Here is a 21,629-nt window from a genome sequence, read left to right as displayed (position 1 = left end):
GGAATCGAACCTGGGACCTTTCAGTCCGCAGGCCGACGCTCTATCCACTGAGCCAAACCGGTTTCGGCATTTATCACTTTTTAAAAATACATATTTTTATTGATCTCAGACAGGAAGGAGGAAACATCAATGAAGAGAGAGCATCACGGATCGGCCGCCTCCTGCACGCCCCCCACTGGGATGCAGCCCGCAGCCCGGGCACGTGCCAGGACCCGGATCCAACGGGACCTCCTGGTTCCTAAGCTGGCGAAGCTCAGCCGCCAGCCCCGCCAGCCGGGCACGGACCGCTTTCTGATTTGCTTCCCACCATGTGTTCATCTTCTCTGACCTCAGGCCCTGAGGTCAGGGTGTCGGTACCCTCTCCACCTGCTCGGCAACGGCCCCGTCACTCACCCCGGGGGACAACTGCTTGAATGAGTGATGCTCCATGCCCACCTCCCACCCTCCTGCCGTGCGAACGAGGACCATCATAAACACTCATCGAGCTCGTCTGGACAAGGAGGACGGAGATGGCACCGATTCCTCCTCCACCTCGAAAAGCAGCGTCCAGGGCTTCCCGGCTGTGAGATCCCGGCGCGGCTCCGAGCCACCCACCCTGTTCCCTCCTTTCCGCATTGGCTCCCACTGAGCGCACGGGAGCCGCACCCAAAGGGCCGGCTCCCAGCGGGGACGATGCCCTTCCTCCCGGGGGACGGCCGGGCGCCGCACTCCAGCTCCAGCCCCGGCCCTTCCCCCGGCGTGTGCCTGTGCACCGCGCCCGCACCTCCCCCCGAGCCGCCTGCAACCTCGGGGTCCGAAGCAGAGAGGAGGCGAGGCCACGAGCTGGGGGGGCAGCGGACGGGAGCCCGGGCCGAGCTGGATTCGTCCGGGCTCAGCCCTGACCCGGCCGGTTCCCTCACTCGCACCGGGGGCGCGGGCCCAGGCCTCCGCCCGCTCTCACTCCGCCGGATGCTGCGGGGCCCCGAGAGGCGCGGCCACGTGCAGCCCCAGGCGACCCCACGGCTTCCCGTGCGCCCCCAACGCCGCTCGGCCGGAAGTCCGGCCCCTCCTGCCCCGCCGCCCCCTATTGGGCCCGGCGCCAGGGTCTGGCCGCGGGTAGGCCGCTCTCCGGTCAGGCGACCCCTGCGAACCCCAAGACGGGGCCCGCTCCAGGGCCGCTGAGACCTATGGGCGGACTCGGGAGGCGGGGCCGGGGTGAGGGGCGGGGCGCGCCGGGGCGGCAGGCGGGACTTCCGCCTCGGGACCCGGAAGTTCCCGCGCTGCCGCTGGTGGGAGTTGTAGTCCGGCCGTGGTTAGGGGGGGCCCGCGGCTCATGCGCGGTGCATCGAGGCTTGTTTCACATCTGTAACAACAGGTGAATTGGGCTTTTTATTCTCCCCTTCGGTGCCCCCTGGAGGAGCTTACCGCGGCCGGGGATGATCGGCGCGAGGCGGGGTCCGAGTCCGACCGTCGGCTCGGCGGAGAGTGGGGCGGAGAGGCGGGCGGGCCCGGGGAGCAGGCCGGGCATCCTAGGCCTGCCCGGGAAGCCGGCTGGGCCGAGCCGTGGGCAGCCAGGCCTCGGCCTGCCGTTGCCATGGAGCCGGGGCGGGGGCGGGGGCCAGGCAGGTCCGCTGGGGCGGGCTTGGTAGCCAGGGGCTCTGCTGAGGCCGCGGGAGAGGCCGCTTCATTGGCGCATCGACGCCTCCGCCTCCGGGGATGCTCCGTTTCCCGAGGCCGGGCCTGGAGGGAGCCCCTGGAGTGCTCTGGGACCTTTGTTTGCCCCCCGCGCGGCCTGGGCCGCGCGCCCAAAGGGAGGCCTGGTGCAATCTGGCCCCTCCGGTTTGCCCCCTTTTGCACCCACCTTGTCACGGGGGGCGCCAAGGGGTGAGGTGTTCTTTGTTTGCTGGTGGTCATGCATTTGGGTTCTTTGTTTGCAGTGAGCTGGAGCCCAGGGGCCTCAGAGCCCCCACGCCAGGAGGATGGCGCTAGCACGCTGCCTCGCTAGTCTTCTTGTCGCAGCATCCGCCCCCTTCGTTGTGATTTTGCAAGGCAGGGGGGTCCCGCTTTGCACCCCCAGCCCACGGGGCTTGCGTGCCCTGTAGCAGGTGGACGCAGGTGGCCACTTGCAGACTCCCCACCGTTTTTGCTGGCGCCTTACTGGGCAGAATAAACGAGACACTGATGTTTCCTTTGGCAGTTTCTGTGGAAGAAGTAACCCACTGTCGTTGTGGGTGTTGACCACATGGTATAATTTACACTTACATCTCGGAGGTTTGGAGTTTCCAGGAGGCCGCTCCCCCCCCCCCCCCCCTAGTTCTTAGGGTTTAGGATGGTGCTATTTCTGTAGCTGTTTACGGTGCAGCAAATACATTCTTTGCTGCATTTTTTTTCAACCTGCACGGGGTATGCCTATATCTCCAAAAGGTATTCACTCTCCATGTGTTTTAACTTCCGTAGCTGTGGTTCAGAGTTTATCCCTGGACACTTCTGGCGCCTTTCAGCTTTTGAAGATGCTATTATCCAATGTTATTTCCAACACCCAGGGGCCAACGGGCGCAGCACGGAGGGGAATTAGTGTAGGATAAGCCGGGCCGGACGAGCGGAGCTCAGTCCCTAACTGCCTATTTGCATGCTGCCCGAGGCAGCTGCGGGGTCCTGGGCCAGTTGTGTAACCTCTGGGAGAGAATTCCTGCCTTGGTCAACGATGAAAATGGTGCTCAAGGCCTCCTTGTTGTTTCCCCAAACTCCACGAGCTGCTATACCTGCCTTGGGTGAGCCTTAGTCCTGATGGCAGCTGTGCTCTGGGCTTGGAGGAAGCCTTTCGGAACGCCCTGCCCCTCCGCCAGGAGGGCTCGCCCTTGGCCTCTTGGAGGTGATGACTTAGGGCAGCTCACGGTTTGGTGAGTCCCGAGTGGGTCGTGGCAGGTCCTGAAGCGAGGCCAGTGTCTCCATGTTTCATGCCGCTGACAAAACTTGTCCTTGTTGCCGGAGGTAGTAAGTGAATTTCAGCGGTGGAGCCACTCTCCTTCCCGGAGGGAGGGGCGCATCTCTCAGTGACGCTGCCTTGTACTTCCCAGGAGGAGGCCGAGCCTCGGGATGAGGAATAGCAAGGAGAGAGTTCAGCCGCAGTCCCGACGCCTGCAGAAGCTGAGGTCTTCGCTGCTCTCGTAAGGTGAGTTAGCCCCAGGCGCAAGGCAGTGGTGGGCCTCGGGCGCAGACGCTGTAAAGCAGCCGTTTGTGAATTACACTCGCCTGTGACTGTTGGGGACGAAGGGTGTCATTTAAAAATGTCTTTTATTGGTTTCAGAGAGGAAGGGAGAGGGAGAGAGAGAAACATCAACGATGAGAGAGAATCGTGGATCGGCTGCCTCCTGCACGCCCCCCACTGGGGATGGAGCCCGCAACCCTGGTATGTGCCTTGACCGGGAATCGAATCTGGGACCCTTCTGCCTGGAGGTCGACGCTCTATCCATTGAGCCAAAATGGCTAGGGCCAGGGTATCATTTTTAATTAGTCATTATGGAAGCTCTCTGTCCTTGAAGCATCCCATAGTGACTCTTCCTGGAGTTAAGTAGTGTTTCATTGTGCAAAACCTGGTATTCTATTATTTTACTTCTCTGTAAACTATTGAAGAGAAACTCTGAACCTTGAAGGTTTCCAACGAGGAAGGCAGCTTTCTTTCGATCTCTGTAAAATATCACCAATAAAAGATCTTTTTTTTTTTTTTCCCTTTAAGATCCTATCTTGGGTCCTGGCAGTTGGTTAGAGTGTCATCCCAATACGCGAAGGTTGCAGGTTCCATCCCTGGTCAGGGCACATACAAGAATCAACCAATGGCCCTGACCGGTTTGGCTCAGTGGATAGAGCGTCAGCCTGCAGACTGAAGGGTCCCAGGTTTGATTCGGCCAAGGGCATGTACCTGGGTTGCGGGCACATCCCCAGGAGGGGGTGTGCAAGAGGCAACTGATTGATGTTTCTCTCTCATCGATGTTTCTAACTCTCTATCCCTCTCCCTTCCTCTCTGTAAAAAATCAATTAAAAAAAAAAAGAATCAACCAATGAATACATAAATAAGTGGAACAACAAACTGATATTTCTCTCTTTCTCCCTTCCTCTTTATCCCTTTCCCCCTCTCTCTCTTTCTCTCTAAAATCAGTATTTTAAAAAGATCTTGACTATCATACTGTATTTTTTGATACAGGAAAAGATAGTGTTATATGAGTTAGTATTGGCATGGAGAGGATTGGGGACTTTTAAAAAGCAAAACCAGAAGTCTATTTACAAGCAAATTAACTTACAATTTTTTGGTGAGAAAGTATTGTTTCTTAAATAATCACTTAGATATTTTACATGTTATAATATTCAGGTTTTCTATGAAGTTAGAATCTCAAATTACACCTTTTTTTTTGTGGACAGAAGGAGTCTATGGAGTGTAATTTCTTAAAGTAAATTGAATCCTGTTGATATTGTATTGAAGTTTTCTCTCTGAGCTGCCATATCCTAGCGGCTGAAGTTCCCGGCATCTCTTGGGGGTGGGGGAGGGCACCAGGGCAGACCTGCCGTGGACCTGAGAGACTCGGCGGTCAGCCCTGCATCCCCACCACCCGTGACCCACAGGGAGAGGGAACAGTGGTCAGGGGCAGGCGCCCAGGCCCAGCAGACGCCTGGGAAGGCCGACCCTCTCCTGCTTTGCTGAGGCGTGTGTGATGTGTCCGACGAAGGCCACGAAATGTTACTGCACCAACCCCAGAAAACGCGTCATTGAAAACAGCGATCATCCTGAGTTTAACTGCGTTTTAAAACGAGATTGTTCAACCAGAGGTGTTACTTTCTTCTGAGTCGCTAGGTAGCTTCCTCAGTTCAGTGTACTAACCAGCAATAACTCCCCATCTGTTATCTCGGGCGGCTGTGCATTGGCGCACTGACCGCCCCGAGGGGCTGACCTGGCTTCTGCGAAAGCCCAGTCAACCGCTTGTCCGTAGGGCAGGCGGCAGCCCAGCCCCCGACGCGCAGGAGAGGGGTCCCGGGAAGGCGGGGCTCCTGGAGCGGGGCCTCCGGGTCCGCGAGGAAGCGATCGCCTCCGTGGCAAGGCCTCGGACTTCAGGATGGAGGAGAGCTCCCGGGGAGGAGGGAGCACAGCCTGCCGCCCTCCCCTCGGCCGCTCCCGGCCGGGCCCCTGGGCGCAGAGCCTCACTCCCTCGGGTCGGGTCCTCCCTGCTGCCGAGGTCTCCCCGGAGGGCGGACACTGACCCTGCCTCTGGCCGGCTTCTTTCTAGGGTTCCAGCGTCCCTCCTGCCAGAGATGTTCAGCCTGGACTCATTCAGAAAAGGTGAGAGCGGCCGGCGCTGTGGCCTGTGCCCGCCTCCCCGGGCCCAGCGGGGGACCCTGGGTGGAGGCCCCTCCTGGGCCTTGGGGGCTTCGTGCAGGGTCTGAAGGTGGCGTGGGACCCCACCGCGCTGTGTCCCTCCCGCTGGAGCTCATGTGCCTGGAAAGGGCCTGGTGTTGCCTTTGCCAGGATCTGGACAGGTTGCTTCTCTCGGCCGTGGTGCCGCCAGTCAGACCGCCAGGAGCGAGCTGGCCCTCTGCAGCAGCACAGGCGGGCGGGAGAGGGTGTGGTGGGGGCTGGGATTACAGCCGCTTTGCCCCGTGACTGGAAGTGCCTCTCGAGATCCTCAGGGTCCTCACACCCTTTCCTCTGTTAAACCCGCGGCCCTGGGCGTGAACGAGGGCCCTCTGGGAGCAGGAGCGGCGGGCTGAGTGGGCCCCGCGCGGGGATCGCCGAGGCACACCTGGCTCCTGGCGCTCTGCCCAGCACACGCCTGGCCGGAAGGGCCCGGGGACCCGGGCATCGTGGCAGCACAGCTAGCCATGCGCCTGGACCCGCGGCCGCAGCCCAGGACGAGCGTGGTCACGAGGACAGCGCTGGGGGGGGGGGGGCTGGGAGCCGGGGGAGGAGGCCCTGAGTGCAGATACGTGCTCTTTCCCCCCAGCATGTTGTTACGAAAATCTTCAAAAACACTGCACCGACCACCTTGATTCTCTAGGCCAGTGGTCGGCAAACTCTTTAGTCAACAGAGCCAAATAGCAACAGTACAACGACTGAAATTTCTTTTGGGAGCCAAGGTTTTTAAACTTAAAACTATATAGGTAGGTGCATTGTTATTAACTTAGTTAGGTTCCTCCTAAGGCTTAGGAAGAGCCACACTCAAGGGGCCAAAGAGCCGCATGTGGCTCGCGAGCTGCAGTTTGCCGACCACGGACCTAGGAAAACTCCCTTCTAATTTTGGGAAAACATGGCTGAAAGGGCTTTTGCTTTTCCTGCTCAAAATTATATTCTCCTCCTGCTCTCCCAGCTCTCATGCCTCAGAAACTGCACGGGAGCAAGGGCTCTTGCGTGTCGAGAAGTTACTTTACGTTGTAGAAACGGGCATCACTGCCCAGGCCACAGGCTCAGTGGGTGAGCATCAGCCTAGGAACCAGGAGGTCACGGTTTGATTCTGGTCAGGGCACAGGCCCGGGTTGCGGGCTCCATCCCCAGTGGGGGGCTGCAGGAGGCAGCCGGTCGATGACTTTCTCATTATTGATGTTTCTCTCTCTCCCCCTCTCCCTTCCTCTGAAATCAGTAAAAATAAATATATTTTAAAAAGAAGAGACGGGCATCGTTGTGCAGAGCAGGCTGTTCCCGGGGGCGGGGGAGGGGGTGGTGTCCCTGCTCCTCCCCAGGCCAGCACCGCTCCCCCTTGTCCCCATCCAGCGGGTCTTAGAGACCCCAACCCCCCTCCCCATGGAAGGCGGTGGGTCCTGACTAGCTCTCGTGTGGCACACGTTTGGGACTTCTTAGAATGTCCTGGAAAGGCTGCTGGAGAAGCAGGGTTTAGTCTCCGAGTGCAGACATTTGGGATGGCGACCCGCTAGCTTAGAGGGAGGGAGGGCTGCCAAGTGTGCGCCTGGCCCGGGCTCGCGGGGCGCCCAGCAGTCTGGGGCCCCTCTGCCCGTTCCCAGAGGAAAGAGCAGAGATCTGGTGCCCGCAGTGCCGTCCGGGAACCCACAGTGGCGCCGGGAGAACCTTCACGGGGAGACAGGCGGGGCCCGGCGGGCGACGTGGCCTTTTGGCTTTCAGCTGTTGTCCGGCTCGTCCGCACAGCTCAGCACGGGAGCCGTCCATGGCGGGCGTTGAACTCAGGGTGGCGAAGGCGCCGGGAGCAGAGAGGGCTCTGAGCGCCACGGGGGGTCCCTAGGAGGCGTCGGCCCTGCCCTGTGCAGCACGGGTGACACTTTCTCAGAACCCATGACCGGCTCCCGAGACCTCCCAGCAGCCCGGAGCCCCTCACGGATGCTCTGGGTGAGTCAGCTCGGGGTCGGTGCCACCCTGATGCCCTCTCTCTCTCCCCAGATCGGGCCCAGCACAGGCAACGTCAGTGCAAACTCCCCCCACCCCGCCTCCCACCCATGTGTGTCAACCCTGCCCCCGGAGGGACCACCTGTCGAGGTAAGGGAGGAGCCTGGCTCCAGCACCAGCTCCGGGCTCTGGGGCGGGGCTCTGGGGCCGGGCAGCCGGGCAGCCGGGGCCAGGGGCCTCTGGGAAGCGAGTGAGGAGAGCGGGGTTAGCAGAGCAGTCGGAGCCTGCGGTGAGGTCACGGGGAAGGCTTGGGTTGTCTCATGACCCTTGGCCACCTGGCTTAGACCCTCCGGTCTCTGGGCCTCCTGTGAGAGCCGGAGTGAAGCCCAGTCCAGTCCAGACGCTGGGCAGCAGCGTGGAGAACCCGGAGGCTCGCCTCTCCTGGCAGCCCTGGCTCAGGTGGCCCCCAAGTGCAGGGCGCTCGGGCGGGGCCGGAGCAGAGCATCCTGACTGGCCCAGTGCCCTCCCTCGAGGCGTGGGGGATCCCAGCGCATTGCTCCCGGCCCCTCCAAGCGCTTGACGGGCATGAACACCTGCCTCTCAGTCCCTTTTGGTGCAGGGGACTGTCAGAGCCCAGATAGGGGACGGCTCACCCCAGGCCCCGTGGTGCCAGGGCAGGCCCTGTGGGGGGGACCCTGGGAGCACCTCTGCCCGGAGCCTCAGGGCTCCCGGTGGCTGTCCCTGCTCTTAGCTGCCTGTCAGCCCTCCCAGGGGCCTCGGGAAGAACCTCTCAGTCCTGGGTCTGCCTCCTGGAGACAGCACGTCCCCCAGGCTCTGTCCGTCCCCAGGCTCTGTCCGTCCCCAGGCTCTGTCCGTCCCCAGGCTCTGTCCGTCCCCCAGGCTCTGTCCGTCCCCCAGGCTCTGTCCGTCCCCAGGCTCTCTCCGTCCCCCAGGCTCTGTCCGTCCCCAGGCTCTGTCCGTCCCCCAGGCTCTGTCCGTCCCCAGGCTCTGTCTGTCCCCCAGGCTCTGTCCGTCCCCCAGGCTCTGTCCGTCCCTCAGTGCTTTGAAGGCCAGGAGCGCAGACAGGGCGCAGGGAGCACCAGCAGGCACCCGTGTCCCAGCGGCTTCAGGCACTGCCCTCCGCCTGGGGCCCTGTGGACAGCGTCTAGATAAGCACTTCCGGCCCCTCTGACCATTGACTTGGGTTTTAGAGAAATGCCGCCCCTACCGTTGCCAAAGCAAGAGTTGATCGCCCTTTTTTTTTTCTTTCTTAAAATGCCCTGTAACTCGAAAAGGCTGAACGTTAACATTTCCAACATGGCAGGTGAGTGGCTCTGAGCGTCAGATGTGCTGTGGCCGCGCTCGCAGGTGGCTGTCTGGGGCTGAGCCCACCCAGAGGCCAAGGCCGCCGCCTGGGGGCCAGCAGGCCCCCCTTAGCCCCAGGGAGCACAGACCCCAGCCCAGGGTCTCCTCTCAGCACTCCCAGCTGGCGCCCATGGCTGAATGCGTCTTTGCCCGCCCCGCCCCCGCCAGGAAGGGCTCTTGTCTGGGTTCTTCATCAGAAGCAGGACCTCCTGGTCCCCCGTGCGGGCCTTTCTGCCCCCGCCCTCGAAGGAAGGGGCGGCCGGAGCAGCCTCGGCTCAGACAGCAGAGCCGCTCAGAATCGTGGTCACTTGGTCGGTCACGGTGCCCGGGATTGAAAACTCTCACCTTCTCCCCAGCCCGCCTCTGGCCAGGGCTGCGTCCCAGGTACCGGGATAAACCCACTCCCCTCTGAGCCGCCCTCCGCCTCCACCCACTGGCCTGGGAGGCAGCCTAGAAAGCCTCGGGGCTGGGCCTGGCCTCCCACCGTGTGCCTTCCACGGAGAGCAGGGAGGCCAGAGGACGGTGGGGTGTCAGGCGGCCGCCCCGCCCTGCCGGTCCCCTCACCTTCCTTGTTGCCGACCACGTGGCCATTTCTCGCCATTTTGACCATAAGGGTGGAGCTCGGGGGGTCAGACGGGAGACGCTGGCCGAGACCCTGTCCTCAGAAGCCCTGCGCCTGGGCCGTCGGCTCCCTCCTGGCCTTGTCCTGGGCCTCCCGCGGACGGGGCCCTCAGGACCCTCCGGTGCCCGCAGACCCTCCCCTGCTTCCTGCGCTGGCCGCTGGGCTTGATCCAGAGCGGCCGCCTCTCGGAGGCCCGTGCGGAGCGAGTGGCGAGGTCCCTGAGCCAGGACGTCCCTCCTCTCTCTCGGGCAGCGTGGGGCAGGGGACGCGGGGAGGGGAGGGGCCGGCCACAGCCTCTGGGTCCTTGGCCCCAAGTGGAGTCGGCAGTTTCTTTAAGGGTCAGAGTCGCTGTTCCAGGCTGCGTGGCCGTGGGGCCCTGACAGGTGGCGAGGCGAGGGGTGAGCTGGCTGTGCTGGGAGCTCGTGTCTGACAGCGGCCGGCACAGCCCAGGGCCCGGAGGGCAGCGGGTTTTAGGGAGATGTGTGCGCGGGTGAGAGAGGAGGGGCCGGCAGCTGCCCGGCCAGCCCGTGTGCTGGCATCCCGGCCGATGTCACGTCTGTTTGAAACGTGGTTCTGAAGGAGGGGCTGGTGTCAGGGCCCTCACACCGCTTCCCAGCGGACAACCAGCGGCTCCCGGCCAGGCCTCCCTGGAAGCAGAGCGGGCAGAGCAGGGCCGCGGGCGGAGGGGCTGCGCGTGCGGCCTTTCTGTCCAGGCCGGTTCCCTTCCGCCCTCAGACCCCGGTTTTCTGAACCTGGCGGCTCCGTGGAGGGAGCTGGGCAGCCCCAGGCCCTGGAAGCGCTGCTGGAGCCGGTGCCTCCGCTGGTGGCCAATCCAAGTGCCATGCGGAAGGTCCGGGGTGCAGAGGGTCAGGGGGTGCAGAGGGTCAGGGGGTGCAGAGGGTCCGGGTGCAGAGGGTCGGGGGGTGCAGAGGGTCCGGGTGCAGAGGGTCGGGGGGTGCAGAGGGTCCGGGTGCAGGGGGTTGGGGGGTGCAGAGGGTTGGGGGGTGCAGAGGGTCGGGGGGTGCAGAGGGTCGGGGTGCAGAGGGTCGGGGTGCAGAGGGTGGCGGCCCCTCTCGAGGCCAGGTCGTTGCTGCCAAGGCTGCCTGTCCTCCCGCCCCCCTTCCCCCGCCCTGCCCTGCTCCACGGGGTCGGCGTTGGGGCGGCGCTCTCGGGGCCACAGTGTCTGCGTCCGGACGAGAAGCCCCTCCCGCCGTCCCGTCCGCGGCTCGGGGTCCGCCCGCCCGGCGGGGGGCGCTGCCGCCCCGCCCGCTCCGCCGGGTCCTCAGCCGCTCGGGGCGCGGGGGCCGCCGGGAACGCGATGGCGGCCGCCGGGAGGCTCGTGGCCCTGGCCACCCGCGTCTCCCCGCGCCTGCGGCCCGCAGGTCCCCGCGCCCCGAGCGGCTGGAGGGCCGGGCGGCAGGGGCGCGCGCGCGGCTTCTCGTCGGGCCCCGACCCCGCGCAGGAGGCGGCCGAGGCCGAGGCAGGGGCGGCGCCCGGCGGGGACGGCATGGGCCACGGTGAGCGGCGCCCTTGGCGGGACGGACGGACGGACGGACGGACAGCCGGCTGCCCCCCGCCCCCCGGGGCCCTGCGCGCGTCCACACCGGGGCCGCCCCGCCGGTCCCTGCGCTGCGGGCGCGTGTCCGCGAGGCGGCGGGGCTCGTTGGGGGCCGGGTGCGCGAGGCCCCCGGATGCCCGGCCCCAGGGAGCCGCCGGGACCGCGGTCCCCCCTCGGCCTGGGGTCGGGGCGGGCGGTGCGCCCTGCGCGGTCCCTTCGGGGCGGGTCCGGGTCCGGGTCCGGGGCGGGCCGGAGGCGGGTGCAGGGCCTCCGTCTCCCCGATCGGACAGCGGCCTCGGGGCCCTCCCTCCTGGGCCGGCCGCTCCGCCCTCGGGGACCCCAGTAAGAAAGGGAGGCCCCCGAGTCTGATGCCCCAGTGAAGGGGGGTCCCCATAGCCCGACTCGGGGGTCCTGGCACCGCCTTGACCGCAGCGCGGGTTCTGCCCGGCGCTGTCCCTCAGGGGACGGGTCAGACCGGGAACGGGGGTGGGAAGGTGCCGGCGGCTCCCCTCGGTGTGCGGTCCCTGGCCCTTCTCCTCGGGGACGGGCCGTGCACGTGGCCGAGCCCCCCCTTCCTGCGCGGCTCCCGGGGGAGGGGTCAGCGCCAACATCCTCAGCCGCCAGCCCGGGCCCTGGCCGCACCCCGCGGGGCTCCGAGAACGAGAGCAGCGGTAACGCCGCCGCCTCCCCCTCCCGTAGCTTCCAGGGACCTGTTGAAAGAGTTCCCGCAGCCCAAGAACCTCCTCAACAGCGTGATCGGAAGAGCCCTGGGCATCTCCCACGCGAAAGACAAGCTCGTCTACGTGCACACGAACGGGCCCAAGAAAAAGGTGACTCACGAGCGGCTGCTCCGTCCCGGAGGCCGTTTCTGAATTGAAAACCGTCTGAGCAAAGGAGGCTGAGAAGGGCCTGGCCAGGGGCGCAGGGCCGTGGGCGAGGAGGCTCGTCTCCGAGGCCCTGGTCCCCGGCGGCCCACGGGGCTGCTGGGGGGGGGGGGGTCCTGGGCCCGGAGCGGGCGGGCGGACCTGCTGAAGGTTTTCGGCGTAAAGGTGGCCGCCTGCCCTCTGCCCCGAGCCATTCTCCCTGGGATCTGCCGCTCCGAGCACAACGGCCCTGACCCCCTCTTCCCTCCCCAGAAAGTCACCCTCCACATCAAGTGGCCCAAGAGCGTGGAGGTGGAAGGCTATGGCAGCAAGAAGATCGACGCCGAGCGGCAGGCTGCCGCCGCCGCCTGCCAGCTGTTCAAGGTGACCCCCGCCCCCGCCCGCCCGGCTCCCATGGCCCTTCAGGGAGAGGCTGGCTCCCTCCTGGCGCTTTAGCCTCAGGACAGAGAGGAGCCGGGGCCAGCACTCCCCGTGGGGTCTCCTTCCCACGAGTCCCTCACTCACAGTGGAGGCGTGGTGGCCGCTTCTCACTGCCCAGGGGTGGTTCCTGGTTCCCGTGGTGCTGAGCTTAGGAGTTAATTCTTCCTTCTGGGAGTTTGCAGGCACTTCGACCCCCACCGTGCCCTGCAAGTCCTGCCCACACTCCTCCCAGCGTTTCTCTGTCCCTGCCTGTGCTCACAGCCTGTCTGTGTGATTGATCTGGTGAAATGCAGTGTCAGTGTACAGGTTCGTGTGTCAGCACAGGCGCCTCCTGTGCAGCCACCCCCAGGGCTTCTCTGCAAAACTGAAACTGCCCCGGCCGCCGCCATCCTGCTTGTGTTTCTGGGCGTCTCCTTCCGTCACTGGCGCAGTGGGTCGCCCGGCCTTCGTCTTGTTGTGACGGGCCTCTCACTGAACGTAGCTTCCTCGCGGCGCGTCGCTGCTGGTGCGGGTCAGGGTTCCTTCCTCGGCCGCTGTGGTCGGACCACATTTGCTTCCCACCACCCGTCAGCGGCCATGGGGGTGCTTCCGCCTTTGGCGGTGAGTTCTGCTGGAGCACGACGCACACGTGTCTCTCTGAGACCTGGTTACCATCCCAGAATTGGAGTCCCTGGGTCACGTGGCAATTCTGTGCTTCAGTTCTTGAGACTCCGTGGGGGGTGTCCACCGTGGCTGCGCCGTTTCCCCTTCTCACCAGCCGCGCGCACTCCCGTCTCCCGCGTCCTTCCCGGCGGCTCTGCTTCTGCTCCTCAGTGTGAGCAGCCGCCCTGGGGGGCGCGTCCCTGTGAGCCTGAGCCTGCGCATCTCGGGGGCTTCCTGGCCGTTTGCTTTCTTCCTCAGAGAAGTGCCTGGTCTGTCTGTGCCCGTTGTTTAGTTGGGCTGTTGGGAGTTGGTTGCTGTTACAGTTCATGTGTCTGGACACCATGCCCTTTATTGCCTAGCATCTGTACCCCCAGTTCTTCGGGTCCCCCCCACCCACTCCCCCCGCAGCCAGGTGTGTTTAGTAAGCGGTGCCCTCGTGAGGGGGCTGGATTTGCTTTCTGTGGAACCCCGCACCCCCTGGGCGACTGTGGGTGCCCTGCTCCCTCCCTCTTGCTGAAGGCCCTGCTGTTCTGCATCCGTTCGTCTGCAAACTGTAGAAACAGCTCGTCAAGCCCAGAAGGTACCAGACTCTGTTTGGAATCTCGCCACTTTCATGGATTTAGGCTTCTGTGTTCTCGTATGTAAGAGCAGGCCATCCAGGAACACGTGTCTCCCTGTACGAGGCCCATTTGCCAAGTTTTGTGCTTAAAGTCTGGACCTTTCTTAAGTTCATCTTCGGTAGGTTCTGGCTTTTATTGCCGTGAATAGAACTTTAAGTTTACAGTTGGTTATTCCAGAAGCCTGAGGAGTTTAGGAAGGGGGGTGGCCCCTCGGCTTGTCCTGAGCCTCCCTGTGGCCGCCAGGGCCCTGGCATCAGACGCTGCTGGCCCCTTGGCCGCTCCCGACTTGATTTCCCGGAAGTAAGCTCTCGTCACAGGCTGCTCCTTGTTCTGGCTTCTCGCTCGCTTCTGTCCCTTACACCTGGTCGCCTGCATTTCTCTTCTGCCTCCTGGGTGCTGAGCTGCTTGGGGCCGGGACCAGGTCTCGCCTCCACCGATGCCCAGCGGCCAGCAGGCTCGCAGGCGTGTGCGGTGCTTTCTCTAGAAGCAGCGGCGCTCGAATACGTTACAAGAAATAACGGTTTCGTGTCCGTGGCTCGAGTAGTTCCCAGCACAGGCGGCTTGGCTGCTGCCCTGAGCGGGGACCGGAAGCCTGTTCCCACCGTCCATGACGCCGCCCGCACGTCCATCGCTCCCGGGGCCCCTGGTGGCAGGCGTGTGCGGCGGGGCTCGGAGTCCTCGTCGCCGTGCTCACGTGCCTGTTGCCCTGTGGGGTGGGGCCTGTTTGCTTTTGTCTTTGTCCACAGGCGTGAGGATTCCCCGGCCGCTCGTCTGTCGGAGCCAGGCGTTCCCGTGGCTCTGTGCTCGGACCTGAGGCGGGACGGGTGGGAAGGCGTGGCTCCCGCACGGAGGACGTGGGCAGGTCCCAGGCAGGCGAGGAGTGAAGGTGCCGCGGACCTCATGCTGCCCCTCCCCCCCCAGGGCTGGGGCCTGCTGGGCCCCCGGAACGAGCTGTTTGATGCCGCCAAGTACCGTGTGCTGGCCGACCGCTTCGGCTCCCCGGCCGACAGCTGGTGGCGCCCAGAGCCCGCCGTGCCGCCCACTTCCTGGCGGCAGCTGAATCCCGAGAGCATCCGGCCAGGGGGGCCTGGCGGCCTGTCCCGCTCCTTGGGCCGAGAGGAAGAGGAGGAGGAGGAGGAAGAGCTAGAAGAGGGGACCATCGACGTCACTGACTTTCTGTCCCTGACCCAGCAGGACACCCCACTCAGGTGCAGCTGGCGGCGGGCGCGGGGAGCTGGGGCCTTGCCTGGGAACGCGGGGCTCCGGGCCCTTTCTGAGCTGGAAGCCCCGCCTGGCCCGGGAGCCGTTGGTGTGCCTGCCCTGCGGGCTGGGCTTGTGCTGGGCTTTTGCGCCAGCAGCACGGCTCATCCTGCAGAGGCCCAGCAACCACCCTGCCCGCCCCCTCCCTCTGACGTGGGGGGGACTGAGGGAGCATCAGCCACGCCGAGCCGGGGGAGGGGGCATGGGGGGGGGGCTGGCCCTGGGAAGAGAGACTTATTCCCCTAAACTTTTGGTCCTCTCAGGGGGGGTTCCCTTGAAATGACAGACGATGACAGTGCTATCAGGGCTCTGACCCAGTTTCCGCTTCCCAAGAACCTTCTGGCCAAGGTGATCCAGATCGCGACCTCGTCCTCCACGGCTAAGGTGAGCTGGGTCTCCTAGGAGCGGGGAGGGGGAGCAGCAGGTGCGGAGTGGGAGTCGGGCTCGGAGTGGGCTGGGGACTGGGAGGGGGAGACCGTATCTGCTGGAGCGGGGCGGGTGGGGGGCGCGTGGGGGGCGCGTGAGGGGCGGGCGGCTGACTTGCCCAGGGCGGATCTTCTTGCTCCCGGGACGCACCTGGTGTAGCCACGACAGCTCAGCCCACAGCGCCGTCACACCTGCTGCCTGGAAGGTGCTCACTCTGCCTGTCCCCCCGTCTCCTTCCCCGTAGAACCTCATGCAGTTTCACACCGTGGGCACCAAGACCAAGCTGGCCACCCTCACGCTGCTCTGGCCCTGCCCCATGACCTTCGTGGCCAAAGGCCGCCGCAAGGCGGAGGCTGAGAACAAGGCGGCGGCCTTGGCCTGCAAGAAGCTGAAGGTGAGCCCGGCCGGTGCACACGAGCCGTCCTGGGCCCCTGCGGCCCGGCAGACGGTCCCCTTTTCCGGGAAGTGAGTCGGGCACAGCAGCCCTGGCCTGGGCCCCGCGGTCAGTCCCTGGTCCAGCCCTTGCTTGTCAGGCTGAGGCTGCTGCAGGGCTCCCCACGGTCCCTGGGAGCTCAGCCTGTCGCACTGAGGCCGGAACCGGGGAACGCCGGCAGGCGACAGCCCCTCGTTCCGAAGAGCATGGACCTGGAGACATGCTGCCTGTCGCTTGGCAGGCTTGGCGACCCTGGGCTTGTGGCCACAAGGAAGGACCAGACGGTCATCTGGGATGAGGACAGCAGGCACCCTCAGGGCACGGGCAGTTCCTCACGAGGCTTGGGGCCGGCAGGGCCCAGCAGTGGGGTGAGGTCGTGGTGCCTGGGAAGTTAGTGCTCTGAGCCCAGGGTTTGCAGAGCAAGACAGGGAGCGGGCCTGCTTTACGTGAAGGCCTGCTAAGCCTCGGAGCTGCACGCAGAGAGCCGGTGGGGTGCGGAGCGTGGAGACAGGAAGGGCACGGGGGGTACAGGGAACACGGGGGGAGGGAGGCGTGACCGGGCTCAGGAGCAGGACGCTCACTGAGGGAACGTGCAGGGTCTGAGCTCTGGCTCGACAGGCACCCCTGGTGACCAGAGGCCTCCAGCTGGTGGAGTCCTGTCCCGAGAAGAGCAGCTCCAGCCACCGCTGTGCTCATGGGGCAGAGGGCCGGCCCTGGGCAAGGGCGGGGGTGAGATGCAGCCCCGAGAGGACAGCCTCCTCCCGGGATGCTGTGGTGGCACCTCCCGTGGCCCAGGGACCAGGTCCCTGCCCGTGAGGTCTGCCCGGCGCCAGGAGGGGCTGGCCCCGAGGGATGAGCTTGGAGGGACTGTTGGGCCTGGGCTTTGGAGGGAGAGCAGAGTCTAGACATCACGGGGTGGGGACACGACCAGGGAGGGGACTGGCGTGCGCACTTGCCTGGGGTGAGGTGCGGGTCGTACCTGTCACTGGTCGGCTGGCGTGGGGCGTGTAGGGAGCGAGGGCCCAGTGTTTCCCCTCCAGTGGCTTGTTGTGTCAAGTCGCATAAATAGAAATCCCACGCTCCCTTGTAGGATGGGGCCCATGGAGCTGGTGCCGTGCGGGCGTGAGGTGGGTGGGCTTTGGCGAGGCCACAGAGGGAGCCTGGGCGGGTAGGGGCCGGGCGCATCTACTGGGTCGATGGTGGGTATTCGTGGAGGTGAGACTGGGCTCCAGCTGTTCAGGGGGTTCGCAGGTCTTGATTTTCTTGAGTTTTAACTAATTTGGGGGGTAATTTGCTTTCCCTGGTTCCTAACTTCTCCCTCCGGGATCACGTCAGCCGAGAAGCCAGGTCTCTCAGGAAAGGGTGGCTCTGCACAGCCCCCTGGAGCTCCTGAGTCCGCCTGGGCCAGCGCCAGGCGGGCGGGGCCTGACGAGGTGCCTGTCCCCTCTGCAGAGCCTGGGCCTGGTGGACCGGAACAACGAGCCCCTCACCCACGCCATGTACAACCTGGCCTCCTTGCGTGAGTTGGGCGAGACCCAGCGCCGGCCGTGTACCATCCAGGTGCCTGAGCCCATTCTCCGCAAGATCGAGGCCTTTCTGAACCAGGTGAGAGAACCTCGTCCCCCTGCCCCGCCACCTCGCCCTCCAGACGGCGCTTCCCCCTCCCACTGGGCGGGGCCTGGAGCACTCTGCCCCACGGGCGCCCAGGAAGCCCCTGGAGGGCTGGGTGCGGGCGAGGAGGAAGGCGTCGCTCACCGTTTGGCTCGCCTCCTGTCCCCAGTGCCCTGTGGACCACGCGTGGGTCTCCCCGGAGCTGCGGCTGCAGAGCGATGACATCCTGCCCTTGGGCAAGGACGCGGGGCCCCTGAGTGACCCCATCACCGGCAAGCCCTACCTGCCCCTGTCCGAGGCGGAGGAGGCGCGGCTGAGCCAGAGCCTGCTGGAGCTGTGGCGGCGGCGAGGGCCCGTCTGGCAGGAGGCCCCGCAGCTGCCCGTGGACCCGCATCGGGACACCATCCTCGGCGCCATCGAGCAGCACCCGGTGGTCGTCATCTCGGGGGACACGGGCTGCGGGAAGACCACGCGCATCCCCCAGCTGCTGCTGGAGCGCTACGTGACGGAGGGCCGCGGCGCCCGCTGCAACGTCATCGTCACCCAGCCGCGCCGCATCTCGGCCGTGTCGGTGGCGCAGCGCGTCGGCCACGAGCTGGGCCCCGCCCTGCGCCGGAGCGTGGGCTTCCAGGTGCGGCTGGAGAGCAAGCCGCCGGCGCGGGGCGGGGCCCTGCTCTTCTGCACCGTGGGCATCCTGCTGCGCAAGCTGCAGAGCAACCCCAGCCTGGAGGGCGTGAGCCACGTCATCGTGGACGAGGTGCACGAGCGAGACGTGAACACGGACTTCCTGCTGATCCTGCTCAAGGGCCTGCGGCGCCTCAACCCGGGGCTGCGGCTGGTGCTCATGAGCGCCACCGGCGACAACGAGCGCTTCTCCCGCTACTTCGGGGGCTGCCCCGTCGTCAAGGTGCCCGGCTTCATGTTCCCCGTCCAGGAGCACTACCTGGAGGACATCCTGGCCCGGCTGGGGAAGCAGCCGCCCCCGCACCGGCGGCACCACGAGGTGAGGCGCCGCCCCCTGCCCGCGGCCTGGGGGGGCGGGGCACGTTGCCTTCCAGGCCTTGGTCTCCTCTGCGGGGGCGGTGAGGGCGGCAGGTGCAGCGTCAGCCGCCTCAGCCCCACTGAGCCCTGGGCCCGGGCTGACTGCGGCCTCTCCTCCCCTCAGTCTGAGGATGAATGTGCGCTCGACTTGGACCTCGTGACCGACCTGGTTCTGCACATCGATGCCCGTGGGGAGCCAGGTGGGTGCTCCCGCTCTGCCCTGTGCCCCCGTGCGCGTGTGTGAGGAGCAGCAGCTCATGCCTGCAGGGCCCTTTACAGGTGGGATCCTCTGCTTCCTGCCGGGCTGGCAGGAGATCAAAGGGGTGCAGCAGCGCCTGCAGGAGGCCCTGGGCCTGCACGAGAGCAAGTACCTCATCCTGCCAGGTGAGAGCCACGCGCGGCACGGCCCGGGCGCCCCTCGCCCGTCCTGGGGGTGCCTGACCCAGCTGGGACTCGAGGGCCAGGGTCTCCGCAGACCGCACCCTTCCTGCTGGCTGTGCAGCCTCCCCTGAGCTCGCTGTGGGGAACGGGGGGTCCCGTGGAGCGGCGCCGTAAGCGGTGTGCTTGCTGCCCGCAGTGCACTCCAACATCCCCATGATGGACCAGAAGGCCATCTTCCAGCAGCCGCCCGCCGGGGTGCGCAAGATCGTCCTGGCCACCAACATCGCCGAGACCTCCATCACCATCAACGACATTGTGCACGTGGTGGACAGCGGTCTGCACAAGGAGGAGCGCTACGACCTGAAGACCAAGGTGCACCCATCTCCGGGCCCGGCCAGCCCGGGGGCTCCCAAGGCTGCGGTGGCCCTGCCCCTGAGCCCCGGGCCTGCTGTGCCTGAACAAGGCCACACTTTCTGGGTCTCGGTGTTTCTGTGGGGGAGGGGGGTTGTTGAGGGTTGGTGCAGTGACGGCCAGGCACGGGGGGCCCCTGAGGCAGTTCTGTGGCATCTGTGTTGCTGCTCACCTGCCCCCTCCCCCAGGTGTCCTGCCTGGAGACGGTGTGGGTGTCACGAGCCAATGTGATCCAGCGCCGGGGCCGGGCCGGCCGCTGCCAGTCCGGCTTCGCTTACCACCTGTTCCCGCGGAGCCGGCTGGAGAAGATGGTCCCGTTCCAAGTGCCGGAGATCCTGCGCACGCCCCTCGAGAACCTGGTGCTGCAGGCCAAGATCCACATGCCCGAGAAGACGGTGCGCCGGGCGCCGGGCGGGCGGGGTGGGGCACGCGCCGGGCGGGCGGGCCATCGGGTGTCAGCCGGGCGCAGGCTCACGGCTCTGCTGGCTCCTGCCACAGGCGGTGGAGTTCCTCTCCAAGGCCGTGGACAGCCCCAACATCAAGGCGGTGGACGAGGCTGTGATCTTGCTCCAGGAGATCGGTGAGTGGGCGGGGCCGCTGGGCTGCGGAGAGGCTGCCAGGGGCGGGTCTGACCGCGGAGCTCTCGCAGGGGTGCTGGACCAGCGGGAGTACCTGACCACCCTGGGGCAGCGCCTGGCCCACATCTCCACGGACCCCCGGCTGGCCAAGGCCATCGTGCTGGCCGCCATCTTCCGGTGCCTGCACCCGCTGCTCGTGGTGGTTTCCTGCCTCACCCGGGACCCCTTCAGCAGCAGCCTGCAGAACCGCGCCGAGGTGGACAAGGTCAGGCCAGCCCCTCCCCCGGCCTCTGGCTCTCCCTCGCGGCCCTCGCCTCCTCCTGCAGCCCCTCCCCTGTGCCCTGCCCCTCCCAGGTGAAGGCCCTGCTGAGCCACGACAGCGGCAGCGACCACCTGGCCTTCGTGCGGGCGGTGGCCGGCTGGGAGGAGGTGTTGCGCTGGCAGGACCGCAGCTCCCGCGAGAACTACCTGGAGGAGAACCTGCTCTACGCGCCCAGCCTGCGCTTCATCCACGGTCAGCGGCTGCCCGTAGCCCCCAGCTCCCCCCACCCCCGCGCTGGGCTTCTGTCCGGCCCCCGGAGGCTCGGGGCCCCAGTCACCCGGCGTTGCCTCCCCAGGACTCATCAAGCAGTTCTCCGAGAACATTTACGAGGCTTTCCTGGTGGGGAAACCCTCGGACTGCACCCTGGCCTCCGCCCAGTGCAACGAGTACAGCGAGGAGGAGGAGCTGGTGAAGGGCGTGCTGATGGCGGGCCTCTACCCCAACCTCATCCAGGTGCTGCCCTGGGGAGGCGCTGCCCACGCCCCGCCTCCATCCCGTCCCCGCTCCTGGCTTAGCCCGCCCTTTTCTGTCACCTGCAGGTGCGGCAGGGCAAGGTGACCCGGCAGGGCAAGTTCAAGCCCAACAGTGTCACGTACAGGACCAAATCCGGCAACATCTTGCTGCACAAGTCGACCATCAACAGGTGGGGCCGGGAAGGCTGGGGGGGGGGGGGCGCTCGGAGGGGCCAGGGGCGGGACTCACCAGCTCCTCCCTCCTCAGGGAGGCCACGCGGCTGCGGAGCCGATGGCTGACGTACTTCATGGCCGTCAAGTCCAACGGCAGCGTCTTTGTCCGGGACTCGTCCCAGGTGCACCCCCTCGCCGTGCTGCTCCTGACCGACGGGGACGTCCACATCCGCGGTGGGTGCCCGCGGGCCTCGCACCCCTCACTTGGGCGGGGCTGTTCTCGGGCCTGGCCTCACGTGACTCCCGGTCCCTTCCTCTCCAGATGACGGGCGCCGGGCCACCATCTCGCTCAGCGACAGCGACCTGCTGAGGCTGGAGGGCGACTCGCGCACGGTGCGGCTGCTGCGGGACCTGCGCCGGGCCCTGGGCCGCATGGTGGAGCGGAGCCTGCGCAGCGAGCTGGCCGCGCTGCCCCTCGAGGTGCAGCAGGAGCACGGGCAGCTGCTGGCCCTGCTGGTGGAGCTGCTGCGGGGGCCCTGCGGCAGCTTCGACGTGCGCAAGGCGGCCGACGACTGAGCCCCGCTGTGAGGGCTGTGTACAGAGTGCAGATGTTTATTTAAAATAAAGTTCTATTTATCCCTTGTGAGCATCGCTGTCCGCGGGGGCCCTCCTGTGGCCTCAGCCCCCGGGCGTGGGCACCGGCTGTGGCCCCAGGTCTTAGGAGGAAGGGGGCTGGAATCCACCCCAGAGCGTGGCTGCCCATTTAACCAGTTGGACCTCTGGGCCAGCTCAGCCTTTCGTCACAGCTGTCCCTGTCCTTGCAGGTGGGGCCAGCAGTCCTGGTCTCCCTCCCTGAGGCAGTGGTCCAGCCTGGCTGCCACCTCCAGGCCAGGCAGACGGGAAGCTCCGCGGGCAGCCGTGGCTCTGGGACCTGCATCCTCGGGGCCTCCGGTTGCGCGGCAGCCTGGCCACAGCTGGGCCTGCCCTGGGGCGTGGCCACAGCTCACGGAGGAGGCGCTCAGCCGTGAGACCACACAGTGCATGCCAGCCCTCGACGCAAGAGGACAAGCCGGGTGTCGTGATGCTGGAGGGGAGACACCAGGACACAGAA

At 65.7% G+C, this 21,629-nt stretch overlaps 1 protein-coding gene across 3 annotated transcripts; it reads left to right on the top strand.

Moving 5' to 3' along the window:
* The first annotated feature begins 1,236 nt into the window (after positions 1–1,236).
* On the top strand, positions 1,237–21,164 carry DHX30 (DExH-box helicase 30). Of its 3 annotated transcripts, XM_059664917.1 has the most exons (22): positions 1,237–1,354; positions 3,057–3,151; positions 5,256–5,308; positions 7,373–7,468; positions 11,563–11,693; positions 12,000–12,110; positions 14,351–14,637; positions 14,953–15,073; positions 15,360–15,509; positions 17,001–17,153; positions 17,329–18,162; positions 18,325–18,400; positions 18,480–18,584; positions 18,778–18,953; positions 19,181–19,387; positions 19,491–19,572; positions 19,642–19,835; positions 19,925–20,084; positions 20,188–20,345; positions 20,432–20,535; positions 20,613–20,752; positions 20,841–21,164. In XM_059664917.1, the coding sequence occupies exons 3-22, from the start codon at positions 5,281–5,283 to the stop codon at positions 21,092–21,094; spliced, it is 3,567 nt and encodes a 1,188-aa protein (XP_059520900.1). In that variant the 5' UTR covers positions 1,237–1,354; positions 3,057–3,151; positions 5,256–5,280; the 3' UTR covers positions 21,095–21,164. The 3 variants fall into 3 exon arrangements, with proteins under 3 accessions (XP_059520900.1, XP_059520901.1, XP_059520899.1); XM_059664918.1 differs by lacking the exons at positions 1,237–1,354; positions 3,057–3,151 and adding an exon at positions 8,614–8,642 and having other exon boundaries at positions 5,272–5,308; XM_059664916.1 differs by lacking the exons at positions 1,237–1,354; positions 3,057–3,151; positions 5,256–5,308; positions 7,373–7,468 and adding an exon at positions 10,599–10,822.
* Positions 21,165–21,629: the final 465 nt, after the last annotated feature.

This window comes from Myotis daubentonii, chromosome 14 (assembly GCF_963259705.1).
Source record: "Myotis daubentonii chromosome 14, mMyoDau2.1, whole genome shotgun sequence".
Lineage (NCBI taxonomy): Eukaryota > Metazoa > Chordata > Mammalia > Chiroptera > Vespertilionidae > Myotis > Myotis daubentonii.
This window is presented reverse-complemented; position numbering and strand designations above follow the sequence as displayed.

Excerpts from the sequence above, each read along its gene's own strand:
- DHX30 (XM_059664916.1), top strand. The coding sequence starts at position 10,624 with ATGGCGGCCGCCGGGAGGCTCGTGGCCCTGGCCACCCGCGTCTCCCCG. Across the intron at positions 11,694-11,999 it reads CGAACGGGCCCAAGAAAAAG|AAAGTCACCCTCCACATCAA; the intron begins GTGACTCACGAG and ends TTCCCTCCCCAG. Across the intron at positions 20,346-20,431 it reads TCTACCCCAACCTCATCCAG|GTGCGGCAGGGCAAGGTGAC; the intron begins GTGCTGCCCTGG and ends TGTCACCTGCAG.